This window comes from Clarias gariepinus, chromosome 7 (genome assembly GCF_024256425.1).
Source record: "Clarias gariepinus isolate MV-2021 ecotype Netherlands chromosome 7, CGAR_prim_01v2, whole genome shotgun sequence".
Classification (NCBI taxonomy): Eukaryota; Metazoa; Chordata; class Actinopteri; order Siluriformes; family Clariidae; genus Clarias; species Clarias gariepinus.
In genome coordinates, this window is record NC_071106.1 from 14,934,935 (window position 1) to 14,953,354 (window position 18,420).

General features: G+C 38.2%; 1 protein-coding gene across 32 annotated transcripts in view; it reads right to left on the reverse strand.

The window, feature by feature from the left end:
- mical3a (microtubule associated monooxygenase, calponin and LIM domain containing 3a) overlaps nt 1-18,420 on the reverse strand; it is a 116,308-nt gene that overhangs the window by 24,860 nt on the left and 73,028 nt on the right. For 16 of the 32 annotated variants that reach the window (XM_053499817.1, XM_053499816.1, XM_053499821.1 and 13 more), the window contains 15 exons: nt 17,688-17,806; nt 17,501-17,575; nt 17,235-17,411; nt 16,002-16,088; nt 12,106-12,210; nt 11,562-11,645; nt 9,380-9,490; nt 7,961-8,059; nt 7,687-7,803; nt 7,339-7,437; nt 6,737-6,844; nt 6,249-6,435; nt 5,188-5,282; nt 4,030-4,108; nt 1,062-1,257 (listed from right to left, as the gene is read on the reverse strand). In XM_053499817.1, coding sequence (XP_053355792.1) covers nt 1,062-1,257; nt 4,030-4,108; nt 5,188-5,282; nt 6,249-6,435; nt 6,737-6,844; nt 7,339-7,437; nt 7,687-7,803; nt 7,961-8,059; nt 9,380-9,490; nt 11,562-11,645; nt 12,106-12,210; nt 16,002-16,088; nt 17,235-17,411; nt 17,501-17,575; nt 17,688-17,806 — 1,738 coding nt within the window. The remainder of the gene's footprint in view (nt 1-1,061; nt 1,258-4,029; nt 4,109-5,187; nt 5,283-6,248; nt 6,436-6,736; nt 6,845-7,338; nt 7,438-7,686; nt 7,804-7,960; nt 8,060-9,379; nt 9,491-11,561; nt 11,646-12,105; nt 12,211-16,001; nt 16,089-17,234; nt 17,412-17,500; nt 17,576-17,687; nt 17,807-18,420) is intronic. The other 16 variants (XM_053499844.1, XM_053499845.1, XM_053499841.1 and 13 more) reach the window with 9 other exon arrangements.

Below are 18,420 nucleotides of genomic sequence, written 5' to 3' on the forward strand. Positions count from 1 at the left end.
TAAAACTACCTATAATAAATGTATAGTACAAATATGCGAAAACTGTATTCAAGTAACAAGGTTACCTTTCACCTCTGCATATTTGCTTCTGCTACTTACAATATACAGTAAAAACCTTGGATTGTGAGTACCGTGGTCTGCAAGTGTTTCGCAAGACAAGCAAAAATAGTAAATCGTCCTCGATTTTTTGTATAGTCAATATCAGTGCGCGCATATACTGTTTACTCTAACACTGTGACCGTGTATATGTGCGCGTGAAGCATTTTTTTATTTTGGGTTTGTATGTGTGCGTGTAATCGTGTATGCTTGTGTCAGAGTCTCTGTCTGTAAACTATTTAATAATTTTATATGAATATTTTTGCATTGGGAAACGAATCAGAGTTTCTATTATTTCTCTTATGTGGACATTTGCTTTGATATACAAGTGTGTTGATATACAAGCATGCTTCCTGTACAAATTATGCTCGCAATCCAAGGTTTAACTGTAAAATTTGGGTCTGTATTGTAATCTTGTAAACAAAAACACTTAGATATATATCACCTTTTTTTTTGGGAACTGAGCACTATTACACAGTATATTAAGGTTAGTCAATCAAACACTGATAACTAATAACTTTAAAAGGTCCCATATCTACTCTATTTTCTTTTTAACTAGTTTGTATAAAAATAAGGGGTCGCCAAAGCATGTGTTACATCTTTAGCTGAGTACAACTGGCATGCTTTATCTTCTTTCTGTTTAACTCCTATTCAGTACCTAGAGCTTTAAAAGACTTGCCCCAAAACACCCATTTGTGAAAGTGCAAAAGGGCTAGGTTAGTTGTTAGCAGGTATCTGCCTACCAATAAAAGCTAATCCGGTCCTTCTTAAAAGCTGGTACTTGATAGCCTCACTGAATTTACTGTAGCTGTTGCCCAGAGAAGGGCGTAGCTGGGCAAACTAAAAACTAAATAGATATTATTAAACTCAATACAAGATGCACTTATATTTATTATCCATTTTGTGATAAAGCTGTTCTCTAGCTTCCTGAAGCTGTTAATGAAATCAAAGCCTTCTGTACTCACCTGGAGCCCTCGTCCACGTCCGTGCCTTTATCCAGCACACTGCTGAGGTTGTGCTCGGCCAACGTCTCCTCAGGTACCTCCTCAAGCTCCTCCTCTCTCTGCATGGACAGCCTGTAGTTCTCCAGCTCAATGCGCTCTGGAGTCCCTTTAAGACGTTTTGCCACACTGGGTTCGGCCACACCGTTCAGCTCGGGAACTGCAGAGGACAGAAAGAGGAGAGGAAGTGATGCTGTTTTATTCAGACATTAGACTTGGTGGGAGTGGGAGCCTGGAAACTGTGAAGTTTTCATATACAGAACAGGCTTACCTCTTCAGATTTCTTCAAGATTCTGAGATAAATCATGTCTACCCTAATTCCACACGTTTAAATAAGATCTTTATGTTAGAGTTAGGGTTATGTTCATCCTGACAGGTTTTATTTGTTTACCAAGGGTGGGGATATAAACATCATCCTTAAAAATCAGCATTTATTTTAAATATTAAAGGCACTTATGTAAAAGAGTTCATTTACAAGAAAAAGACAAACACAAACTCATTTAAAAATGTATTGCATGTGATTTATTAGCCTACACCATTTGATAGCATGTATTATATTAATAATATTATTAACTATATTACATATTCATAAATACAATATCAGCTAATGTACCTTGCCTTTGTCCCATCCTACAAAGCAATGGTTTAATGTTTTTTTTTTTCTTTTCTTTTCACTTTAAAAGCATGGTTATGATGAATAAAAGAACGATATCCCTGCTCTATGGGGTCAATGATACAGATAATATATCTGACCCTTAATTAGAAATGTACATAATTAATTAGATGAGTAATAATAATTATGCAGGGAGAAAAAATCTAAAAGCAAGAAGAATGTGCTGGTGAACGAGCATGGTTTGGTGCAGCATGATCAACGAACATAATGGACTTATTTCATTAACACTTAACCTACATATACTTGAAATCAGTAATCTGTATTATTATTATTATTTTTTCTACAGCAGTGGAGATAAGTGACAGAAGACTAACTGACTACATGTTTTTAAAATCTGGAATGTAAGAACCGAAAGTGCATTTTTTTAATAATGTGTGTAAATGTGTAGTGCGTAAGGCACTCTAAAGAACTCTAATGCACCTACTATGCATCATTTATGTGTAAAATATTTTTTTTCAAAATTAAACAGACTAACAATTTGAAATCATCAAAGCAACCAAAATATTGTGCATCTTACTTATTTTATATTATTTACAAAAGTATATTTTTGTTCATTTTTTGTTTCTCCTTAGTAAAATTCCAATCCTACAAAAACCGGGAAAAGAAACTATAAAGTAAGAATGAAGAAATGTCTCAAAAACACACGCACGCACACACACGCACGCGCACACACACACACACAAACACACACACACACACACACACACACACACACACACACACACACACACACACACACACACACCAAGAAAAAGACAAAAGGCATGATAAGCTGTTGTTAGAGGTAAAAAGCACACATGGATGCAAGCTCAAGCTCAGCAATCAGCTGCTCTTATAGGACTGGGGAAAGGTAAAGCTTACAGAGAGATTCAATCACACACACCCACACACCGTACAAGCACTACATCACACATCTTCAGTAGTAAGTACAGGTACAGAACCACAAGCACTAATCAGGCAGGCACTAGAAAGAAAGGTGTCAAAAGAAGAAATGCTTCAGCAACAGAAAGGTTAAACAATTGCTGCATAAAATAATACACTTCCTGGCCAAAAAAAAGAAAAAAAAAGTTGAACAATGCTGTTTAATTCCTTCATAAGAATGATTTCTTATGCTTCCGAAACCTCTCTCACAATATTTGTCCCGAAATGTGCCAGTGCCATTAGAGAAGGAAGAAAAGTCCATGCGTTTCACTTCTTATCCTGATGCACCCTATCTTGGGAATAGGGTCAATTTGGACCCATTAGACCACATGATCTTGTTTGCTCCAAACTCCAATCTTTATGCTTTCTTACCAGTGTTGGGGGACGTTACGTTTTAAAGTAACTAATTACATTACAAAATTACTGTAATTAAAAAGTAATCAGTTACATTACAGCGTTACTTTCTGATAAAAGTTAGAGTACTTTTCATTGCAGAAAAAAAAAAAAACATCCTTCTCATTGTCGGACTTTATAGTGTTGATTACTGCAAGTTCAGCATTATAGACCTAGGTTTAAATAATGTGTGAATGTTTTTAACCTGACTTAAGTAACTTTAATGCTATCTCTGCTTGATGCAGGTAGACAATTCATCTCTTCTGAAACAATGACTTTTTTTTTTTTGGCCAGACAGTGTCTTTGAATTGCATAAAGAGATCATGCATGCGAAGAAAAGTAATTCAAAGGTCATAACAGACAATATTCACTTATTGTATAATTAATTTAATCTAATTCTAATGTGATCATTCACGTGCTATAATGCCTTAAGTTAAATAAAATGCTAGTTGGAAAAAGATACTAAATGGTAGTTCTAATAAGCATCATTCACCTAGAAATGTGAATGTAGTACTTTAATCTTTATATTTGAAGAAATCTATTAAAATTAGTTGTAAATCACACTAAAGGTATAAAAGAGGTACCCTAGTGACAGGCAACAGTACAATTTAGCAATGTCTAAATCGAAATTACACACACAAAGGACTGAATTAAACCTAAATCACTGAATTAAACCTAAATACAGAAAGTGAATCTTTAGAATACACACACTGAAATAGGTTATGACGTCCGTAGTGTTAAATAAGGGTGCATGTTAGAAGATACTGAGCAGGAGGTTGAGAGTGAGACAGGAGAAAAGGTACAGGCAATAAGTGAAGAGGAAGGCTAAGGGACAGTGTGCCATCTGGTGGCCAGTCCAGGAAATGGTGCGGCGTAGTGAGCGCATGGAGCCCCCCACCCTTGGAAAGTGGCGCAGGACAGCAGCAAGAGAGGAAAGGTGGGTACCTGAGGGCCCACGCTCCACCGGGCATGGAGCCCCAGGGGCATCCACACTAGCTGCAGGTATCACTGGTGACTGGGCTTCCTGAAGGAACAGATAAAACAAGAACACAGAGGATATTCACATACTGAATGATTCAGGCATCAATTTAAAAAAGCCATGCGTTTGAACAATGATGTAAAACTTTGACATGATAATGAGGCACAAAACAGACAATTCTACTCCTAACCATTTTAATGGGAAATTTAGTTTCCCAAGGTTTGACAGGGTGGCACAGTGGGCATGTTTCTTCCTAAAAGCCCCAGGTCACCTCCATGGCGTTCTTCAATGGACTGGTGTCCCCTTCAAGATAAATTCCAACCTCCAGTGATAAATAAACGCTTATGACAAATTAAAAGTCCTCCTCTTCATGAAGCCATTGCATGCTTCACTAAACACAACACAGCTGGTGCTCTCATTTGCATGCTGTTAAAAGTTAAGATGGGTGATTAAATGAAACGATGTCAAACATTATTATTCATCAGTTCTGGTCCACTGTTCAGGTTACTAAAATCAGTGGTATCGCCATTCCCATCACTGCTAGTAAACCAGCGAACATCTGTTCTTAGTAGAGTTGCAGTATCGGAATTTTAATTTATATGTAGAAATTATGAGCAATTTATTTAACTGGATACAATCAGGACAAACTATATGACATCCCTCACTTACTCACTACACCTCTTGGACTTTACACGGTCACAGGAGGCTGGAGCCCATACTCGGGCAGGACACGAGGCAGGATACACCCTGAATGGGGTGCCAATCCATCACAGGGCACATACTGTACACACACTCCTGGGAATTTGGAAACACCAGTAAGCCTAATCAATCTGCAGGTCTTTGGAATGTGGGTGAAAACCAGAGGACGGGGAGAACATGCAACATCCCAGTTGTCATCCTCTAGTAATTTGTTTATCGGATGCAAGAAAATCTGGCTGTTGAACTTGGTGATTCTTTTTTTTTTAAAGTGTTTTTATACTTTTTTACTTTTGAGTTAGATTAAAAAATATGACCCATGATGATGATAAAAAATTATCTTGTAAGAAATCACAGCTCAGGGTTCACTATAATACATTCTCTAAAGTATAATGAAGCATCATCAAGCATTAAAACTGCACGTTTACCTTCGGCTGAAGAGGAGCAGCTTGAGGAGCAGGTCTCTTCCGCTGGGCTTGTCCAGACAACCGGTAACAGTAATGTGGCTTACAGTAAAACTTCCCTACGACACACACACACACACACACACACACACACACACAAAAAAAAAAAACAGAGAGAGAGATATTCAGTGCATGTACAGCATTTTGAGCAAACGTCCCAAAGCACAAAATACTTCTTATGGAGTACAAATTGTGTAAAGTTATAATATATAAAATATCTATTTTTTAAATGTATTTACTCCTTTCTCTACAAGATTTCTAAACAGCGTGTTCTGAAGGAGGAGTTAATGCGGAAAAATCAGCACTCTGTCCGAGGCAACAAAACATCACTGTGTTCGAGGACAAAGGAAATCTTATGATGCCACATTGTGAAAAAATGAGCAGAATGAGGAAATGAATTACTGAGAGCATGATAACGGTGTACATGATGATGATTCACACACGAACAATCGCACATGAAGAGCACTGTAACAGTTTCAATGACAGCTTTCATTTAAAGGCTAAATGCATGACATCCTCCAGAAGTATGATTAAAGGTTTTTGGAGAGATTGTATAATTATATATTTTCAATACAACAGAAAATCTGTGATCTGCTATATGGACATGTACTGTAGGCTTCTGACTTCTTGTTAGAAATTAGCTCTAACCATAACAAAGCTGCACAAACCTGATGATTTTCGTTTAAACCTATTGTAGTGACCTTGTGGACAGTTTTGCAAACTCTCACTCTCCGAACGCTTTTCTGATGTGCTAATTAAAAAAAACATTTGAAGGCTCCTATAAGGTATGTTATTACAGGAACCAACTTGTCTTGCTTACATTCCACATCCTTATATAAAGCAATAAATGGGTTAAAAAATATACCATGTCGTTTACTATTAAATTAAAACAATGTGTTGCCAAATTACTGCAGCATTTAAAATTTTTTTGAATCTCTGAATTGTCCTGTTTTGCATCAAGGTTCCCCTGACATGTTTTGTTCCCCTTGCTTGGTGCTATACATTATATATATACAATGCCATACCATCCTCCACATCGAAGGCGTAGGACGACAGTCTCAGCGTTGTGCCGCAATAGTCGCACTTGAAGCAGGTGCGGTGAAAGAACTTGCCCTCCGCGCTCAGTCGCTCCATCACATACACACGCTTCCGGCAGAAGAAACATACATCGCTGCCTCCGATGTTCTGAGGAAACTCTTTCCGCAAGGAACCCTGCAGGAAACACATACACACGTATGTTACACGCATACAGTATATCTAGAGCAAAGCTGATGGCAGATCAGTAAAACAGAACAAGAGATTGTTCCAAGATTTAAAAGATAAAAAAGTATTAAAAGAATAACATGATAGGTGGAACTTCAAAATATGTCACCATGACTGTAGAAAGAGTATAGTTAGTACAGGGGACATTCATATTACAGGACAAAGTTAATCACAATTCCTATTTTTCCAAAGCCGGGTGCGTTCACACTACTACACGACATCAGTACATCACCCATACTGTAATTCTTACCAAGTCCCTCTTATCAAGACGGCTCCGGCACTCCTCCTGAGGCTGAAGCTGATTGGCTATTTGCTTAGCCAATGAGCTCACACCGCCTGTATACATCTTTATATATTGCTAAAATGGAATGCATAGAAAAGAGAAATGGAGAAAGATTTGCATGGTGAAAGAGAAGAAAGCTCGCAGCCAGTAAAAAGGGTTGCTGTGTAAGATACAGATCAATAAGGTGATCAGTAAATTGGTTGATCAGGTGTGTAGGCACACTGTGCAAAAAAACAAAACAAAAAAAAAAAACATGCCAACTTTTAAAGCTCTTGTCTGTGGCAATCTCACACACACAGAACACTCGTCAATACTTTAACATCAGCATCAGACCAGTACTGTACATCTCATCACTCTCAGCTTTGTCATGGTTGTACTCATGTGCAGGACACACCAACGGCATATTCTACAGCATATAGGATGATGTTAGTCTACTACTGTAGATTTCCGAATCTCACAATGCGGTCAGTAAATAAAGCAGTGCACAGGCTGATTTATCTGTGAACTTGTGTGTGTGTGTGTGAGCGAGTTAATGACAGAAAGCCATCGCCGCTCGAGCAGCAGGCTACCTGCCGGTTCAGGGAGACTGAGGTGTGCTCAGGATGAGCGGACAGCTCCTGCTTTCTGTGCCACTGCTCAATAAGAAAGCGCGAGGGCTTTTTCTTAGGCTCCACAGCACAGAGAGAGAGAGACAGCGAGAGAGAGAGAAAGAGAGAGATAGAGAGAGGAGGAAAAGTGTTAGATAACAATGGAACATGAGAAAAGTCAAACATAAGAAAGAAAAAAGCCTGTTCTATAATTCACTGTATGCTTTTTCATTTTGCAGGATATTCCAGTGTATCCCACTAAACAGATCATCTAGTGATTATTAACTGTTGCAATATTGAGTGCCATTCGAAACAGCACAGAGAGGTCACCTTGGGTCTAGCAGCCTTGTCTTTGAACAGACAGCCTAACCTCTCAGCTCGCTCCTGGATGCTAGGGATGTGTATAGGCACCGGATCATCAGAGTGCAATCGCAAACTCTGTGTCTCCTGTAGAAAAGATGCATGCATGTCATCATCACCTGAACAAAATCTCTAAACTCTGTGCTGGCAAATAGCCTCACAGCAAAGTTAAAGAAGCTAAAGAAGTCCAAAAGTTAGATGAGCACGCCAGATTTGGGATTCATGCACCGCAGCCATGCTATACCTCCTGCTGAGGATCAGGGGAGCAGGACGGCTGCTCGGGGCGTAACCCGTGGCTCAAAAGCCACTGCTGGAGAAAGAAGCGTGATGGCTTTTTCATCGGCTCCAGTGGAAGAGGAGAGGAAAGAAGCAGGAGAGATGGAAAGAAAGAGTTATAGCTGACATTCAAGCAGCGTTTTAAAACACACCTCCCATTTCTCCCTGAAGATCTGGCCTCTTGGGTATTGACAGTGCCTTTCTGATGCCCACAAATCATATACAATAACCTGAAAATCTATTTTTTGGCCCAGCATGAGTGCGCCAGAGAGCTCCTGTGCATACAGATTCGTCTGGGGCTCATATGTACATTGCATATGATTTGCAGGCATCAGGAAAGTATTGTGACATCAATACGCAGGAGGCTCCCGGATCTTCCGGGGGTCAGGGGTAGCTCAGTGGTTAAGGCATTGGACTACGGTTCGGAAGATCCCAGGTTCAAACCCCACAACCACCAAGTTGCCACTGTTGGGCCCTTGAGCAAGGCCCTTACCCCCAACTGCTCAGATGTGAAATGATATATAAATGTAAGTCGCTCTGGATAAGAGCGTCTGCCAAATGACTAAATGTAAATGTAAATGTAAATCTTCCAGGAGAGGTGAGATATTCAAAAAGCATGGTTGGGGCTTCTCCTAAGCAATTTAGGGAAAAATAAGCTTAAATGGAGAACTCCGACATAAGGCAAACCCTTAATCATTTTGTGTAGAAACCTGAATCTGAGGTGTACTCCATTTACTTAGCTGAAAAAAAAACCAAACATATGCTAAGATTATATATATATATATATTTTTTTTTTTTTATTTACTTATTTTTTTGCAAAATTCCCACTTCAGATTTGAGCCTGGAAGTTTTTTATTAAGTGGCACAGTGGCGTAGTGGTTAGCACATCTCCAGGGTCTTAAACATACTCGTGTTTAACTACGCATACAGGCATGCATAATGGCTGCATTGCGTATCCTCCGTTCGTTTCATGAGCTTGTGCTCAAGTGACATTTCCACAAAATGCAATATGCATATAAATGGCAGGATGCATGAGAAGCTGTGCGACCTGGTGTGCAATTACTGCCCACATATATGATGCATCAGTGCCATTGCTAATCATATACCACTGCAAAATGACAAATATGCATGGCAAATTTTTTTAGGGAATTAAAATATTACTGAAATAATTACGCTCGTTGAATGTCCTCAAAACTATCGGGTTAAATACTGCCCCTACTCATGATGTTGCCAGTTGGTTTAACAACTAGTTTAACAAGGGTTTAACGGTTTAACAACTATAATGTCTCAGACTTAATGTGCATCAAAGGTGCATCAAACTGATCAAAAGCATTCTTTACTATGCAATGTAAAACTCATTTGTCAATTCATCACTGTATTGCTCTACCTCGGGTTTATCAGGCTGGTTACACCGCCCAATAAACTTAGCGGCTAGCGTCTCGGCTCTCTCTTGAATGTTATCGACACGGACGGGTGCCATAGACCTGAAGTCACGCTCCTGTAAAGAAAGCAAGTGTGTGTACGCTGTCAATATTTATCTAGACATACACAGGACTCCAGACAAGTAAACAAAAAGACGGATCCTGGACTAATCAGTTATCAGCGGTCACGCTGTGCAACCACATTTGTAAAAGATTCATCTGTAGAAAAAAAGAATATAAAAACTGAGTCTAAATTCTGTTAGTCATGCCATATTTATCATCTGCATATGTATACAATTAACGATCATACACACATAACTCATCTCTCTTGGAAGCTCTTATTTAATTCAGTTTCAGACTGCATCCATTTACATGCTTGTTAAGTTGCACATATAAACATTCTTTAATCGATCTGGAATTGGTCAGAACAACTGTTACATGCAAATACAATAATTGAATCTATCTTCTATTACGTATGTACTTTTTATTTAACCAATAAGGTGCCATTATTAATATTATTAACCTAATCAAATAAACCAGTTGCTATAGTTGTTTAAAGAATTTTTTTTTTTTTGTAAAGATGCTCGTACAATGATGTCAAATGAAAATGTTTTCGATATGGGCAAATGCATCTAATATGGTGGCCCAGTGGTAGGTGATTCGCCTGTCATGCAGAAGGCCTGGGTTCGATTCCCAGCCAGTGCCCAAACCCCCCAGCCACTGGATGCAGTGCCGGTCCCAACCCGGATAAAATAGGAGGGTTGCGTCAGTTTGTGTTGTGCGGACTGGATATTCAGCTGTGGCGACCCCTTGCATTTGAAAGACCAACAAAAGGAACATTATAATGAGACTGTTATGTTATATTATTTTTCTCCCTAATTTAGTCATGTCTAATTCCTTTCGGTCACTATGGGGCTCCCATATTAAGCAACTACTACCAGTCAGTCGGGAGGGCCGAAAACTATCATGTGTTTCCTCCGAACCATGTGAAGCCAGCCGACTGGATTTTTTTCAAATTGCTTGCACATGCAGCACCATTGGGGGCGGCGTAACACATTCGGAGGACAGCGCTGTCCGCCCCTTCCGCTTGCATCAGCTCACAGACGACCCCTGATTGGCTGTAGATCCATGATTAATGTGGGAGCACTAAGTACCTCTTATCCTTCCCCTCTGAGAGAGCTTAGCCAATCAGCTTCTTTCATTTTGATTAAAATGGATTTAAACAAGGCCTTTTTTTAAGCATTAAAATTGTTAAAAATGTCTAGACAAGAATTAATTAAAAACCCATTTGTTATTTACTGTAAACTTAAAAAAAAAACGTAAAGAAGGAATACCACAAGAGGCATTCAAATCAAACCAGGACTTGTAATGAAATTTCTCGTCAATGAAGCCATAAAACTAATTGACATTTACAGAAGACTTAAATGGTGCAAATGTTTCAAACAAGACTGTATGGCCGTGAATGACGATCCGGGCTGAGGTGGCTAAAAGCCCACTGCAGTCGTTCCAGTGAGCAATTAGCAAATAGAACCCCCAATTCTTGAAAATCGACAAAAGACTTATTACCAACTTAAAGAAGAGACACAGCTATCTGTGGAAACCGCACGCACAACTGTTATCCAACAGGAACTCAGCTGTAAGCTATTACCATATTCGCATATAGTCCTGACCTCATTAAAGGAACTCCTGGGAGGCAAGTGTTTTACGATCGTAAGAAAACTTTTTACGGTACCTTCATGTTATCCAAGCACTAGTGATGCTAGGATAAGAGTTAGTGCAACAGGGGATTATATAGAAAACAAATGTAGTTTTCAAAATTTCTGGCTTGATTTGAACACACCTGGTAAAGACATTTGACTACAGACTAGATATTTTTATTTGCCTTACATGTCTTGTTTTTGCAGTGTAGTAATGTCAAGTGCCAGTATGAAATAAAACACAACTACTACATAACACATCTTATTTATAGAACAGAACGATGGTTCCCTCAGACAAAGAATAAGACCCACCATTATTTTTTCTTTCTCCGAGTACATGCAGAGTTGGTATGCTACTTCCCCGAAGATGCCATTAACTCCCGAATCAAATATACAAGCAACTCCAAAGCAGTATGTAAAATGCACAAAGCCATGCCCTAATCTAATTTACCCTGGAAGAGAATGTTAGATCCTCCTGTGTTTCTCCATCATCACCACTGTCATGTTCCTCTATCACCAGTTTGAGAGCATTCTTCTGATGATACAAACATTAAGTCCAGTCTGTCTCATAATATAACTTGAACTGGTCACATTACACTCCAGGTCCATGCAAGAAACTGCTCTCTAAGAGTGTTAACAACATGAAGTTGAAGAATATTTATTTTAGAAGTCTGTAAATCCACACACTGCAGCATGTATTAATATTATTATTAAACTAACTTGATTTGTAAGATGAAAATTGTAAAAAAAAAAAAAAAAAAAGAGAGAAAAAAAAGTACATCAGGGTTAAAAGATAAACACCACAGATCAATGGCTGGAAAATAAGTTTTAATCTAGAATGCTTAATAATTAGTACTATAAAAACTTATAGTAGATCTAATAGCGAACATCTGTTAAGGATTCAAGCATGAGATGGAGCGCGAAGAGGTTAGTTAAAGGAATGAGGAAGGGAAAAGAGCCAAGCGTAGTGCCGAGTACATGGTACGTAGCGTCACCTGTGCGTGTGGAGAGAGCGATGGAGAGGAAGATGATGGAGGAGGAGGATAGAGCAGAATGGTTTTCTTAGGGCAGCTCCGCAGGCCATCGCTGCTCCTGCTAGCCTTCAGAGAGACAGGAGAGGAACGAAACGTGCCACGTCACTCTCAAACCTCATGTTCACATTTGAGCTAATGTACACTTGTATAAAGAGATGTTTATGAATATTTCACTCTCTGGCTTGGTTTGTAGTAATAATCGTGATCCATGAATGACAGAGTAACAACACACAATACAGAATAAAACATGAACAACACACAATTTATTAATAAAATGTGTTAGCAATGCGTCCGCAATCTGAATCTAATAACTGAAATAATAATCAAACATTACGCATGTTTATATTACCTTTATATCAAGTCTATTTACTGTTAAATGAATAGTAATACTAATGAGAGCAAGCGAAAAGGCTTTATGGTTCTATTAGGGTATTAGACTGAGGAAACAGCACAGTAGATATAAATCTGAGCTCAGTCTAGTTACAGAAGATTACAGGATATCATTTTACACTTCATTGATTTTACTAAGGTTTAACACAGACAGAGCCGGAGCACCTCACGCAAAAAAACAACTATATTTATTTATTTACTTATAAATATTGTAGATACATGTCCTTTATGGAGAACATTCTGCATATTTATGGCTTCACTGCATCGATTAAGGTCAGCTTAGTCAGTCATCTTAAAAACTTAGACATTACTTTAGGTTACCATTAGGTATGAATGTTCTCTTTAGTGGTGCATAATTAAAAATCTACTTTGATATAGAGAACTGTCCCAAAGTCTTAAGACCCTTACTGAACCCCTCATTTCTTCGATTAGATTAAATGAAAGAAATAGGAACAAATGTTTTACTGTGACAGGTTGCAAAATGCATAAAGATAAAATTGGTTATGCAACAACCTCATCAGCAACCTCATTTCCACTCTCATCTGTCCCAACCACTCAGCGTCACCAGTATACTAATCACTGGCCTGATCATCTGCACCTGTTTCTTACTGGTTCATGCATTAAGGTTGGATGATTTTTACTCGAATTATTTATAGGTCACAATGTGGCATCACTGCTCAGGTACAAGGACTGGACTAAAAATGAGCATAAAGCATGTCCTCTTAGAAAAAAAATAATTAACCATGGGGTAGCATTTTGCAGACCCCAATGCTGAATTCTTGCACATCCCCAAGGTGTTTTAGTCATTAACTTTACTATTCATTAAAGGAAAGCCCATCATACTTTCATCCATTTATAGTTAAAGTTTATGTTGCCAACCATAAAGCAAGTCAGTTCCTGTTATGTTTCACCAGCTTGTCATGTTACTGAAAAAAAAACATTGCTTTCCTTCCGTTAAGTCTTTTCTCATAGCTTGACCTGTTACAAAGTGATGAAACACCCATGTATACACTGTTACTATAGACATAAGACAGAATAATATACCAAAGACTCATTTATATACCAATATACCAAAGTATTTATGGTTATACTAACTGTTATTCCTGTTGAGTCTGGTTCTTCTTAAGGTTTTTAACTATTATCATCCCAGGAAACTTTCCTTGCCATTTTCAGCCTCAGCTTGCTTTTCAAGGACAACCTAATAGTTATAGACTATACTATATTCTGTACATTTTCAAAGTTATTTTCATAATTTTTTATTCTGTAAAGCTGCATTGTGACAATGACCAATCAGAATTGAGATTTCATCAATGCAATACAATAGCATAAATTTGCTTCAAACGTACTGGATGTTGTGAACACTGAATATGTTAGAAGAAGAATCAAGAAGGTCCAACATCTTAAATGAATTCCTATTGAAAGTACAAAACAACACTTTTCGCATGATTTGGTTCATAGCCACAGAAATTCCAAATCCTGCATATAGGTTAGTCTACATCTATACAGGTGAAACTCAAAAAATTTGAATATTTGCAAAAGTTTATTTATTTCAGTAATGCAACTTAAAAGGTGTAACTAATACATGAGATAGATTCATTACATGCAAAGCAAGAAAGTTAAAGCTGGATTTGTTATAATTGAATTGATTATGGCTTACCGCTCATGAAGACCCCAAATCCACAATCTCAGAAATTTTGAATATTGTGAAAAGGTTCAATATTCTAGGCTCAAAGTGTCCCACTCTAATCAACTAATTATGCCATAACACCTGCAAAGGGGTTCCTGAGCCTTTAAATGGTACAGTATTTTAGTCTGGATCAGTAGGAAGAACAATCATGGGAAATACTGCTCACCTGACAGTTAAGCAGAATGTCAATGATGGCTTTTGCATAAAAAGGGTAAGCCTCAAAAGGTAATTGCAAATTTTTTTTTTGATGTTCCTAACGTGCTGTTTTAAAGCACATTGATAGAAAGTTATGTGGAAAGAAAAAGTGTGGAAGAAAAAGTTGCACAAGCAGCAGGGATGACCGCAGCCTAAAGAGGATTGTCAGGAAAAGGCCATTCAAAAGTGTTGGGGACTTTGACAAGGAATGGACTAAGGCTGGAGTCAGGGCATCAAGTTCCATCACACACAGACATGGGCTTCAACTGTCGTATTCCTCTTGTCACGCTGCTCCTGAACAACAAACAACGTCAGAAGCATCTTACCTGGGCTAAAGAAAAAAAAGAACTTGTCTGTTGCTCAGTGGTCCAAAGTCCTCTTTTCTGATGAGCGCAACTTTTACATCTCATTTGGAAACAAAGGACCCAGAATCTGGAGGAAGAATGGAGAGCTCTTGAAGTCCAGTGTGAAGTTTTCACAGTCTGTGTTGATTTGGGGAGCCATGTCATCTGCTGGTGTTGGTCCACTGTGCCTTATTAAGTCCAGGGTCAACAATGCCGCCTACCAGAAGATTTTGGAGCACTTGTCTTCCCTCCGCAGACAAGCTTTATGGGGATGCTGACTTTTTTTTCAAGCAGGACTTGGCACTAGCCCACACTGCCAAAAGCACCAATACCTGGTTCAAGGGACTACTGTGCTTGATTGGCCAGCAAACTCACCTGACCTGAACCTCATAAAGAATCCATGGGGCATTGCCAAGAGAAAGATGAGGGATATGAGACCAAACAATGCAGAAAAGCTGAAAGCCCTTATTGAAGCATCCTGGTCTTTAATAACACCTCAGCAGTGCCACAGGCTGACAGCTTCTATGCCACGCCGCACTGAGGCAGTAATTGCTGCAAAAGGAGCCCAAACCAAATACTGAGTACATATGCATACAGGTCCGATATACTCTATGTACAATCCTTGTTTTATTGATTGCATGTAATATTCTAATATTCTGAGATGGTGAACTTGGGGTTTTCATAAGCTGTAAGCCACAATCATCTCAATTATGACAAATTACAGCTTAAACTATCTTGCTTTGCATGTAATGAGTTTATTTCATGTATTACTTTTACCTTTTAAGTTGCATTACTGAAATAAATAAACTTTTTATTTATATATTCTAATTTTTTTGAGTTTCACCTGTATATCAATCTAGATCTACAGAAAGAGTACTATGGGGCTATAGCAGGATCTATTCTAAGAAATATCCCTATTTCCATGGCCATACCTGTTGCTCTGTCTTAGGCAGAGTCTGACACTTCAAAATTTCTTTACAGCAGAAACTCATTTGTTCTTGCAACTGAGTTCGCCTCTGAAGGTTTACAAAGAGACAAAAAAAAGCGCTGTTTAAATAGGGTTTTCAATAACTGTTGAAAGCAAGGGATCAGGAGCATCATCACAGGTCTGATAAGTTGATTAGCAACATACAAGATTCAATTAAATCATGCTAAACTAGCCAAACAAACAATACAAGCTGACAGCTATAGCGAGGCATGAAACATGAAAGGCAGTGTCGGGGCCTACACACGCTCTTTACCTTTCTCCATGCAGGAAGCGGCTCTTTCAGAGTGATGGACGGCAGGCAGGGGGGCAGCACAAACCCCAGCTCAGGCTCAGTGTCATTCTATAAACCATTGGAGCGTAAAATGACAGGTGGTGTGACCGATTATGTGCCACCGTCACAATTCATAAAAAGAAGCAGAAAACAGAGAAAAACAAACACAGCAAAAGATAAGAAAAGAGACACAGGCACAATAGCAGAACAAAATAAATGTAGAGGAATGATGATTTTTCCTTCTCTCCAGATATTAGACATACCTGAAGAATATCATGCAGTAACGAAAGCACATAGAGAAAATAAACCTCCGTTCAGACATAAATGGTAGTGATTCACAAGCAAAGAGTCTGGAGCACACTTAGCAGAAGAGTAAGCCAAAAGAAATACAATGATCAAAATAAATGATTTAGATGATTATTTTCTTTTTGAAGAAATGTTCAACTGTACCAAGGCAGACATTTGCGAAAATCATTCCAGGAAAGCCAGTGAAAGAGGAAATTGCTTTAAAATAGAGTTTAATGCAAAATAAGTGCAAGATTATAATTAGAATTAGGACTAGTGGGTGGTTTTACTTTCTGTACTCGTTGCAACATTATCGGATGTATGTATCACATCAAAGTTTCACCACAGCAGACTATTCATAATTTTTATTATCATTATGATTATTATTATTATAGTATTATAATCAACACAAATTGCAAGGCATAAAAATCCCAGAGTTTTTTTTTTTATTTGGTTTATGGCCAAGCCAGGAATATTAATTTTAGACCACCGCTGTGAACCTACAGTCCAGAAGATATTGGTGTCAACAAACAGCAGTGAGCTTAACAGGGTCATGATCCACCACAAAGAGGGTTCAGGCAGCTATAAAAAGCAAGCACACCTTTAGTAATGCCACACATTCCTGCTGGCTCCTCCGTCATGGTGGATCACACACACATAAACACACACACTCAATAAAAGCTCAACAGTAGGTCATGTTCTTAACCTTCAACAAGCTAAAGCTGTTTAAAAGTTTATTTGAAGCAATCGAATTAAATCACTGTCTGAAAAAGAGTTACCCCTTTACACATATACATAAATAAATAAAATAAATAAATAAAGATGAGATCCAGACACAGGTTGGAACCATTGTGCATACTGTAGCAACCCCAATGACTGAAGTCTTCATTATTTTTTACAAAATCATTATTAAACTATTATCCAGCCTACCTGTCTTTTGAGTCCTGTTGACTGTACCGGAGCATTCTCCTCAAACTTGGCCAGCAGCTGAGTGGCCATGGACTTCACCTTGTTGTTGTTTGCAGCTGCAGTGGCATCGACTCGACGCTCCGCCAGAGCTGTGGCTACGAAAGGTCGTTCATCACCGACCGGCCGCTGAGGTTCCTCCTTATCCACGATTGAACAATCATTAGAAACTGAATTTAAAGAATCCATTAAGCTTTATCATCAATGCTACGCCAGAGGTATACACTTACATCTTCAGACTGGCCCGTCTGACTCGTCTTCCTCCTCTTCCCCAATCCGTCAAGCTCCTTCTCCTTCTTATCCTGCTAACAAGTGCAACCATGATTAAGATTAAAGAGATTGTGTGCGCATATATAGGTCACTTAATACTTGCACTGTTGTCTTTCTGACAGCGCAGGTAGTCCAGGAGTACAGTACCTTGGGGTTGCGTTTCCTTGAGATGTTGATGCTCTGACCCAGTTTGCTGAGGAAGGAGATGGGCGATTTAGTGCTGGCGATCAGAGCGGCCTTTTCCTCTGGACTCAGGTTCTGATTGTCTAAAACATAAAGCAAAACCTTTCTAAAAGATGTACAAACAAATCAAATGAAGCAAATACATTTTATTTATCCCAAATTGGTGTAGGAATATTGGTAGTCAAGACAAACTATTGTTTAATGGATGGGAATCAATGCTTTCAATCAATCAATCAATCAATCAATCAATCAATCAATTCAGCATGATTGTAAAATTGTTACTTGTAGCAAGCTGTAAATAAAAAGAAAACATTTAAAGTCTTAAATACTGTAAATTATTCCAGGGACAGTGTAGAATCTTTGCATGATAATTAATTCATGTTATCAATTAGGTTGCATTAGTTATTTATGTTGCATTAGTTATGCATTAACATTTATTTCAATACCAGCTATTTTTATTTTCTCAATAACTTGAAGTTAATAATACATTACAGCTTTACCTCTAACTGTTATTATGTACTGCTTCTGGAGACTCATTTAAAAACTATGATATAATTATGAATATATCTATTAAACTAAATAAATTAATAAAAATATAAATGAAAATCAGATTTTTTAGTAAATGGGTTCATCAAAGATAAAAATAAATTAATTATATACAATCATAAAGATGCAAACAGTTTTTAAAACTCTATTG